The sequence below is a fragment of the Natator depressus genome, chromosome 6 (assembly GCF_965152275.1).
Source record: "Natator depressus isolate rNatDep1 chromosome 6, rNatDep2.hap1, whole genome shotgun sequence".
Taxonomy (NCBI): domain Eukaryota; kingdom Metazoa; phylum Chordata; order Testudines; family Cheloniidae; genus Natator; species Natator depressus.
In genome coordinates, this window is record NC_134239.1 from 94,266,520 (window position 1) to 94,276,987 (window position 10,468).

The 10,468-nt window shown below is 42.9% G+C and overlaps 1 protein-coding gene across 1 annotated transcript in view; it reads right to left on the reverse strand.

Annotated features, from left to right (window-relative positions):
* The window catches only part of GTF2A1 (general transcription factor IIA subunit 1), a 34,595-nt gene extending 27,142 nt beyond the window's left edge, over nt 1-7,453 (reverse strand). The window contains exons 1-2 of the mRNA XM_074956072.1: nt 7,386-7,453; nt 497-598 (exon numbers count right to left, since the gene is read on the reverse strand). Of these exons, the coding sequence (XP_074812173.1) occupies nt 497-598; nt 7,386-7,415 (132 nt within the window). The 5' untranslated portion in view covers nt 7,416-7,453. The remainder of the gene's footprint in view (nt 1-496; nt 599-7,385) is intronic.
* Between the last annotated feature and the right edge of the window lie 3,015 nt (nt 7,454-10,468).

Here is a 10,468-nt window from a genome sequence, read left to right on the forward strand (position 1 = left end):
AAAATTTATTATTTAACTCATTCCCATTCGCGGATTTAAATCATGATTAAAATCTGCAATTTCAATAATTCAGATTTAAATCAATTCACCTGATCCCTAACTGAACCATCATGGAAACCTTTACCTCTTGGCTAGAGGACAACAAACACATGACCGTACCTTTTTAAACAACTTAGATACTTAAAATACCCACGAAGCCCACATTGAAACATGATCCCTATTGTAAACTTGATATATAAGTTGATGTGCAACGAATACAGCAAAGTGCATAATGTGGGAAGGTGGAGAAAAGAGCAAATTTGCTGTACATATAAGATGTACGGAAGAAGATTATACCATACATAGCAGCATCTCAACTCCTATATCAAGGGGATGAGTGCTTTGCTTAGACAATGAAAATTCACTATTTTTTACTATATGGAGCAGTAAGCACTATGTCATAGGCTGGTTAGTATGTTATGGAGCTGTAAATACTCTGAGTCCAACTACAACTTACTGTTTTGAGTTCCAGAAGGACTTGTTCATCTACTCCTTCATCCAAAAAAACTTCTCGGACATCATTGATGACATCTTCGATTACAGACCTGTACAGTTTAGGCTTTAAAAAGTTATTAGTAAGGGTTGCTTGTACCGTAAGAGACTTAATAGTCTAGTATTAACGCAACTAAACAGATTTTTTTAAAAAAACTCCTCTGAAGGAACACTTTCAAAAGGCCAGATACCATAACAACCCTTGAAGCCAGTCTTACTAGAAAAGCCAAAGATGGACAGAGCAAAGAGATGAACTACTCTCTCTTATCCTCAAAGGTGTTACTGCCAATTCAAGGCTGAGGCACACTGCCAAGTCAATGGGAGGAAGTCTAAACTACCACTAAGTGCATTGGCCTCTTTTCATTTATAGAATGAGTACATCAGGCTCCAAACCGGCACCTTTATGAGTGCTAACTTCTCCTAATTTTTTAAAGATATATTTATGGTTTAGACACTTATTTGCAATATATGCTCAGCACAGTACTGTAAACAGGTTATATTAGCTACTTGAGAGGATCCCCATCAAGATATCCAACACTACTACATAGTTTTGATTAATAATGGTCAGCTAGGATTTCTTTTAAGTGATCAATGTTCAAACACACGCACAAAAACCTCCTAGTGCAAGCTGAAGGCTAGAAGACGATACAGTATGTACAAAAGAACTTCTACTGCATTTACTGTTCTTTAAAAACAAAGGGGAAAAGTGTTTTGAAAAACAGACTCAAATACTTTTAATTCATAACAAAGATCAAATACAAAGAAAAATTTTAAAAAATATACTATGTTTGGTTACTTAATATATGCAGGGGAAAAACTAGGAAAAGCTGTACTGAAGTTTTACAGCATGTTTCTTTACAACAAATGCATAATTCACCTATGGAGATCTAGTTTCAGATTATATTCAGTCTCAAGTGACATAAGTGATCTAGTAAATCCTTCCCTGTCCATATCACAAAACTTCCACATAAACAGTTTTTGCTTTGCTGATGTCTAGTAATGGAGACAGGAATGGTGCAAGTCAAAATTAAGTGGATATGGGAGAAGTTGCAGAGAAAGATTCTTCACCTAATTTCTTAAGATGCTGCACCAGTGTCATTCTATCAACACCTAATTCTAATTTCAAAGATATTTTTGCCATCTATTTATCATTTTTGAATATTAAAATATATTGCTATAAACCAAGCAGCGGAAAAATGACAATCCACCATTCTGTTATCCTATCTCTGTTTTGATCTGAAATACTCGGATAAGCTTGTCTTGTATTGCCCTGGGAGACCCAGTTTATAGCAAATGAGTTTAAAGCTCAGTATTCCATCTCTGATGCACGCAATATGTACCAAAGCATCTTCTAAAGTCATCTTCTCTACTTTTTTTTTTTTTAAGGTTGAAGAGCCTTGTGTACTTATATGTTAGCCTTCAGCAAAGTATTAGTTAAATGTATGTATGCACATGAATGTTTGAAACAGACCTTGAAAATTTAGGTAACTGTACAGCATTAGTACTTTAGTTCTAAGCAGTGTGCAATTTAAAATAAGTAAAAATGTCAAGCATTGTTAATGGGATCTTGTGTTTACTTTGAGACTTAGTTCATAACAGATGGAAAGCAAAACATCCCATTTAATAATAAAAAATTCGAGATACATTTTCTGCAATAAACTAACTGGACTCACCTTATGACAATCTCAGCTGTGCAGATGTGCTACTTGATCTATTCTGCACATCATTACTAAGTATATTAGAAGTGTCACTTTTTGGAAGATGACATTGGCACACTCCAGCAAACAGTTATGCACATATATATAACTTTAAGCACATGAATAATCTCACTTAAGTCAATGGGACTAACGACACACTTGAAGTTAAAACATACGTAACTAGTTGCAGAACTGGGGCATAAATATCTTGTTCAGTGGACAAAATGAATAGCTGATCCTATCAACAGAGTACTTTAAATGATTAGCTTTGGTGATGACAAGAAGAAAGCCCTAAACAGCATTTTCTCCTTCTCCCACAGCTTAGTCTCCTAACAAGTCTGAAAAAGTTTTATAAATATAACCTTTGTAATGTTATGTGTTAAAACATCAATGCTCAGATATAGCCAGCAACTTCACAGCCCAATCCCTACTTGGGAATGTTTTAACATATATTTTCTTCCTTTACCATAAATAATAGTTTTTGAAGAGTTATCTTAGGTTTTCCCCTGTATATTTTGTCATGCCCTTGACACATGAATTTTTCAACATTGCACTAACAATTCAAAAAAATGCTCTGGACTCATCGGGGTGTCCCCCACTACATATACCCATAAGTACTGGAACTAGGTGTGCTGGTGGTGCCGCCGCACCCCCGCCCTGAAGTAGTAAAAACAACTCAAATGCACGGGTTCTGCCTTCAGCACCCCCACAATAAAAATTGTGCCAGTACCACTGCATATACCCTGTTAACTGTCCAGCTCAGAAGAATGTAATTCCCTCTACAGCAGCAGTAACTGTTTTAAGAGCAGTCCATACTGGGGCATTCAGGAACACCACAAAGCGTTCCCTTCAATACTTTAAACCTAAAGACCAGGATATCCACAACAGCCTCAACTTCTGACCTGTACAGAGAAGCATAGAATATGAACTTAATTTCAAATCAGCATTGTGTATGAAAATTAACAAGTTACTTTTAGCAATTAAAATATTTATAGAGTTCTTAATTTTCATTTGTGTACGTACACATGATTTTAATTCCCAGATTTTAATTACATCTGAAAATTCCTTCCAGAAACTGCTTGCTCACTCAGAAGTCAATCCTGGATATAGTATTACTGAACAGACCTGGACAGAATTTTACTCATCCGGAACCCTTTCTAACTTTTTTGAATATTCATGCTCAGTTAGAAAGATAATGGAAACATAACATTTGAACAGAAATCTGTTTCCTTTCAGTTGCTCTTTCCAGTTCAGGTCCCAAATGTGATTGCAGTTTGTAAAGAACTTCTCTCATGCACATCCTTTTCTATGACTATACATGTTAGGCATAATGCCAACAATAAAGATGCACGCATTCTCAAGAGAGGACCTAAATTACGTAAATTGACTAGTATGTATAAAAAGGAAGAGATGGATTATAAAGCTCACAAAAATGTATCTTTACCTCCAAATCAATGATCTGACTACTCTACCATAGTAATTTGCTGGAACAGCCGGCTGCCACAGCATTATTCATTATTTTTACAGGGGTAACTAATGACTTAGACATATATATGCAAGTCCCACTACTTGACAAAGTTTGAGAAATCCAGACAAAGAAACATGGCTTGCAAAGGAAACTTACAAGTTGGCAATTAAAATTAGAATGCTTTCACCCACTTTGTATTGATGAAAGTACCTCCCTTCTAACATTTGTACTATAATGAATCTCAGACATTTATAGGTGAATGCAGACCCAAAACACAAGAATGATAAACAAGTGTTTAACAAGCTCTGTCCTAATTGCCACATACAGATTAAGAAAAACTAAACACCACTCAGATTTTCTCATTTACTTGTCTGGGTATGAGAACTGATGATATAACCACAACTTTATATGAAGGTTTACAAACTAGTGCTCCCTCTGCTGGGAATGGAACAAATTGATTGTAAGAGAAATTTTAACCCCCTTCTACCCCTGCACTTTGTGACAGAAATTAATTTGAAAAGAAAGCTATAGATGCACATGCTACATTTTAGAATCCAAAGAACAAATACCACCAAATTGTTTTAAATGCTACAAGTCATTTGACTTTAAATTTCTTAAATTACTTTTTTTACTTTAAAAGGGATGCTCTTTATTACACCTAAAATTTCTTTAACACTTATTTTTGCAACAACTAAGATTCCTGTAACTAGAAAATTACAAGTTTGTTTGTATACTTTGTGCATTTGACTGCATGTTGCGTATAGCTGCTTTCACAATTTCTCCTATACGAAAAGAAGTTCATGAATTCACATCCCCTATCTGTGTGGCTCTTTTACTTAAGAACAGGAGAGAGAAATAACATCTTTTAAAATAAATAGTAAAATGTAATTGTAAAACCACAGGAACTGGCAGGTGGTGCATGGAGAGAAACAGTACTTGAAACTACATTTAAGTTTGTTGGTTTTTAATGACCAAGTTTTAAGTTGTTGGATTCCTTTTATTACAAATTAGCTATAACAATCTACTATCAAATCCTTGCTTGTTTATGTAAGCCAAAATGTTGTATTTTCTCTTTAGCAGAAAGAAAACTGTTAGTGGTGATTTAATTAAAGTGAAACATTAAAAACTATTGTACAGTAATAGTTTAGGCCCCCAAACTGACATATTAAAGCTATAAACTGGTCATGTTCTTTGAGAATATTTCTGTTCACATTAGTATGCTAGATAAGGTTAAAATATCTGGCTCCATTACCAGACTCAGACCTGAACTCCACAAAGTTAACTGCATCAGGGTCTAAACTCTCTTTAGTGGTCAAGTCTTAAATAAAAAATAAAATCCAACAGAGAACTTGCCCTTTACCCCTTTTTAGCCTGCACCTCAATCAGATACATTTTAAGGTTTTAATTGATTAATCTTTTATTGCTACAAACTGAACTTTCCAGACATGGTTGTTTTCTAACAACTTTCAAAAGCTGTATTGTTTTAGTAGACAGGTGCAGCTAACTATCTTTGTACAACGGAGAATTCAAGTTTAGTGAGGCTTGCAAAGCAGTTTAGAGATGCTTCAGAATAAATACCATTTTTTCCTATTCTGCTTCCTATTTATTATATAGTGAGATGAAACACCACACATACAAAAAGGCCTACTTCAGTTATATAGTAACAAAATAAAAAAACCTAAAACTATCAGAGGACAGCCTGTGCTTTTTGAAGGGTCTGCTGACATTTATATTCAGATCCTCATATGCAAACACTGCATGCAGCTTACGGGACACACAATAAACTGCAATGTCCAGAATTAGTGACTAACTTAAGTGACTGAAACCAAAATAAAAAGAAAATACGAAGGCAACAGAAATCACTTTACGCTTATATAAGACTGGTTCTGCTTTGATATAAAGGGCTACCTGGCACTTAACATTTGAAGCAATCAAATTTTTTAAATTTGCCTATAATACTGGTGTTGATATTACTTCCACAAAAATTATGAAAAACTTTAAAAAAATTCTAGCCCTTCCTGGAGGGTAAGAACATGTGTGTATAGCCATCAGCTTTATCACCTAGAACAGATATTTTAGTGCTACAGAAGTCCAGCCTACAATCTATTGCCAAAAATTAAACATTTGAAATATGTATAGCTTCACAGCTGTAGTCTGTCCACCCTTAAATAAACTTTTGCAAAGTATCATAAAATAGGTATCCCACCTTCTCTCTATACAATACTGGATAAGAACTATTTTAGTTCAACTACCACTTTACCCCAGCAAAAAAGGCACTTAATAGGACAGACATATGTATATACTAGATATTTGTTGCACGACATTCAATAGCTAAGGACTCCAGAATACTTTCAAAATGGGGCTGGGGGATTAGTTGTCTTTCCCTAAGCAACACACACAAAAAATGAAAGAAAGCTATTTAATTCACCAGATTATTAAATCTATGAGGAGAACATCCCCCTAAATAAACTAACAGAAATAAGCAACTGCTAGTTTACAAATCCCACAGCTCCAGTAATTGGGTTTAAGAGCAGCAGACTAGGGCAGAGGGGACTCTAGCTAACAACTAAGCAGAAAAAGCAGGGACTGAGTGACAAAGAGACCGTGTCTGTCTCTCTTTCAGTCTCTGCCTCTGGTGCATGCACCTCCCAGCAGCTCTCTCCCTATTTAAAGGCTGATGTGGTGTTTAAATGGAGAGGCGGTGACGTGGGGCTGGAAAGCACCTTCCCATCCTAGCAGAGTCTATATTAGAGAGCGGCAATGGCTCTATATAAACAGGGCAGCCACAGGGAGGAGGAACACAAGGAGCAGGGAGACAGAAAGGCAGGGGAAGCCATGATGGATCTCACAGAGACACAAACAAGGGGGCCAAGCCTGCACCGTAACCGCCCGGACTCGGGGTTTGTCAGCAGCTTTTTGGGGGTAGGCTTGTGGATGGTTTATTCTTTTCAGAGGGGAAGGGAAAGAAGTGATCGGTGGGGCTTGGTGGCTACACAGATTTATGTGACTGCTTATTGCACACCTATGTGAATACAAGTAAAACAAGCCACCTGAGAGTGCAGAAAGCACAAGGGGGAGGAAGGGGTGAGTTGTTTTTTAATTATTTCCTTGCCACTGGGAGAGGCTGGAGGGGGGTTTCTCCTCCGTCAGCCGAGTCTGCAGGGCTGGGACAAGTGCTTTTCAACCATCGCCTCTTTCTTATAACGCTACATAAAATGGCTCCAGCAGTGCCCGGCTGGGTTCCACACATGCCACCAACCCGCCACCTCGCCCCGCACCCCGACGGGGGAGGCAGCGCCTAGCTTCTACAGCAGCATCTCCCCTCGCATCCCCCGAGGAGGCTCGCCCCCTCCCCAGCCATCCCCCCAGCCTGATGGCGGAGCTACCGGGCTCCCCCCGCCCCAGGCTCGGCCCGCCTCGGGGCTCCTCGCTGGGAGAGACGCTGCCTGCCCGCCGCTCGGCTCTACGCCGCCGCCCCCAGCCCCCGTCCCACTCCGGCGGGTCCCGGCGCCTCTCCCCGCCGGCTCGGGGCTGCGCTCGCCTCCACCGGAGCGTCAGCAGAAGTTGGCGCCTGGCTGGGGGCGCTGCCCCGGCCAGGCCGGCCGTTCCCAGCCAGGGATGGCGGGGGGCTTTGAGCCCCGCCTGTGTCGCCGCCCAGGGCCCCCCTTTCCCCCCGGCCCGGTCCTTACCACGGGGTTTGTGTTAGCCGAGCTCGCCATGTCCCGAGCCCCCCGGGACACCCCCACCACGGCGGAGTCGCCCCTAAAACAATAAACCTGCCCGGCGCGTCCCCCCCGAGCCCCGCGCGTCCCGCCCCAGCACACGGGGAGCCCCGCGGCCTGGCCCGGCCTCGTTCGCCGGCCCTCGGGCTGCAGCCGCCGCCACCAGCCGCCCGCTCTGCCCGCTTCGCCCCTTTATATAGCAAGAGCCGAGCAGCTGCGCGAGCGGCCAGGGCGAGAGGGGGACGCGGGCGGGGGAAAAGCGAGGCTGCGCGCGAGAGCGTGTGGGACAGAGCTCCGCCCGCCCGAGGTCACGTGTGAGGCTTGCTCCGCCGCCATGACACCTACTGAGGCGGAAGTGGCGGAGGGGTCACGTAATATGCTCCCGCGCTCAGACCTACCGAGGCGGAAGGGAAGGTTCTCCTGCCCTCTTAGTGCCTCTGCCCGGTCAAGATGGAACTACCGGTGAATCCGGGACAGCCCGGGCCCCCACGACCTCCGGACACGCACAGCGAGTCGACTTGCCGTTGTTCGGGGCAGAAGTCGAAAGGTGTACACAGTCCAACACACTGGAGAACAGGGGCTGTCCTGTTGACTTGACTGTGACTGTGACACTGAATATTGTTAGCATCGTCTCTCACATCACAGTATCTATTAGAATCTGCCAGCAGGCAGCAGCAGATCTATGGATCTAGCTTGTCTGAGACATCTGTCTCCACAGTGCATAGGAACAACATATGAGAATTAAGCTTATGCTCAAATAAATTGGTTAGTCTCTAAGGTGCCACAAGTACTCCTTTTCTTTATATGAGAATGAGTGGGGGTAAATTAAAAAAAAACCTGATAAGAGGAAATACATTTTTACACAAGGCATAATTAACCCACAGATGTAACTTCCGGAATATGTTATTGAAGCTATGAGCAAAACGAGATTTAAAAAGAGGTTAACAAGGCTATTTATTGTTACTCTGTAGAGGATAACACTTAATAAAGGGATATAAACATATGTCTTGTCTCATGTCTTATATTTAGTTTCTAAGCTCCTTGGGCCAGGGACTTTTTGCTCTTTGTTTGTACAGTGGGGTCCTGGGCCAGGACTAGTTCTCTTCAGTACTACAGTTATACAAATAAAAAATAATATTATCCTGGAATGGGGATAATGATCATGTCTTGAAATGTTCGGAGCATGTAGTTGCTAACAGGACTAGTGAAAGAAATCTTAGACGTGGTCTATATCCCAAGAACTTGACAGTTTTATTACATATTGATTACAGTAACTGAGCACCTGAGAGAAGAATGGTGTCTCTCTTCCCACCATTCACCACCACATATAGCCCCTCTCTTCCTGCCACAATTTCCATCTCACCCTCCCCTTACTGACCCATTAAAACTTTAGAAGTCATGTATGCACAAATATTGTTGGTAGAACCTGTCACCATCTGTTTTTCTTTGAGGGACGGGATGGGGCTATATCTCAGTAAGCTCTTGCTCAAATTATCCCAAATGTAGACCACTAACTCCAGCCCCCCTCCCTCCCCACCCCCTCACAGAGTCACAGCACATTTCAAGACAATCCAGGCATGCGTGCAGATTTTAGAGTATGTAGAAGAAACATAACAAAAGTTTTCTCAATCTTAACTGTAGCAGAGCTGGTGCTCTGCTATATCTGTGTATGAAATTAATAATTAATTATCCACTGCTTTATTGCATACAGATCCCCAGCACAGGATGATCCTGAAAACATAGGAAGCTCAGAGATGTGAAGTGGCCCATTCATCTGAATGTGATGGTCTCTGCTGAATCAGAACATTCCATGGAGATTAATACACCTTGAAACAATAGCTCTGAGATGTGTGAACTTCTCCCTTCATCTCAATGGGTGTCCCATCCCCATTCCTGAAAGTGTGAGAGCATGGGATATACATCAAGCATGCCCACTCCCAACTCTTCATCCCCATCTCAGCAGTGTGTTCTTGACACATGGCTCTCCGTATGCCTGTTCTGAGCTCCCCACCCAGGACAGGGCTTCCCCAGATCCCCACAGCCCGCCTCATTCTCCTCCAGTTCTGATCCAGCCCCTCAGGTCTCCCTAACACCCGTCCAGCCTCCTTGAGTCCCCCATCTCCAATCTAGTCACCCCTCCTGCCCCCCTTTCCTGATCTACCCCTTTAGCCCTGTGTTAAGCCCCCACAAGCCATCCCCTAGACCTCCTCTCAGTTCCCTCCAGCTCTGCTCCAACTCCCCCCACTCCCCCCATCCTCCCATCTCTGATCTAAATCCCCCAAGGGTGCTCCAACTCACTTCTCCCACCCTCAATATCTCTGATCCCGCCCCCCAGCTCTACCCACTTCTGCTCCATCCTCCCCGCCCCAAACTCCCTTCCCTCAATCCCTCCCAGTTCCCCCTGCTCCTCCACTCCATACAAAGCAGCCAAAGCTTTTCCCTTAAACTCTGTCTCTAGGGGGCTGTGTCTCCTGTCTCTACTCTACCATGTTCCCATGCATTCCCCAGCACTATGATCTCCCCATGCCTTCTCCACACACCCTTGCTGGCTACTCACAACTGGGGCCCAGGGTTGCCCCAGCTACAGGGGCCCCTCAGCCCAGCCCCCTCTGCCCTAGGGGGCCAGCACACTTCTCCTGGCAGCCCCGTCTGCTGCGGTGCAACACAGCTCATCTTCTTCTGGACTGGCAGTGGCATGAAGGGAGATACGTGTGTGTGGCTAGATCCGAGAGCCCTCCATGGCTAGCAGCCCTTTGTACCACCGGCACAAACAGCCCATCCCCTGTCCTGATTGCCAGACCCCTGGGTTCTATCTACTGGGGATAATCTGTGTATACAGTCCTGTTAGATTTCAAGGCAGTGGGTATACAGGCTCCGGGATGCTTGGGTCCTACCCACTGCACCAACCAGGGTTGCAGTTCCCTTACATCTCCAGACAGGGGATGGCACCCCCATTCCTGTTGTCTCTCTGTCCTCATGGGTTCTAAATTGAAATCATATTCTAACTGGGCCCCCATAATCTTGTGATGCCTGGCGTGATTGCACCACTT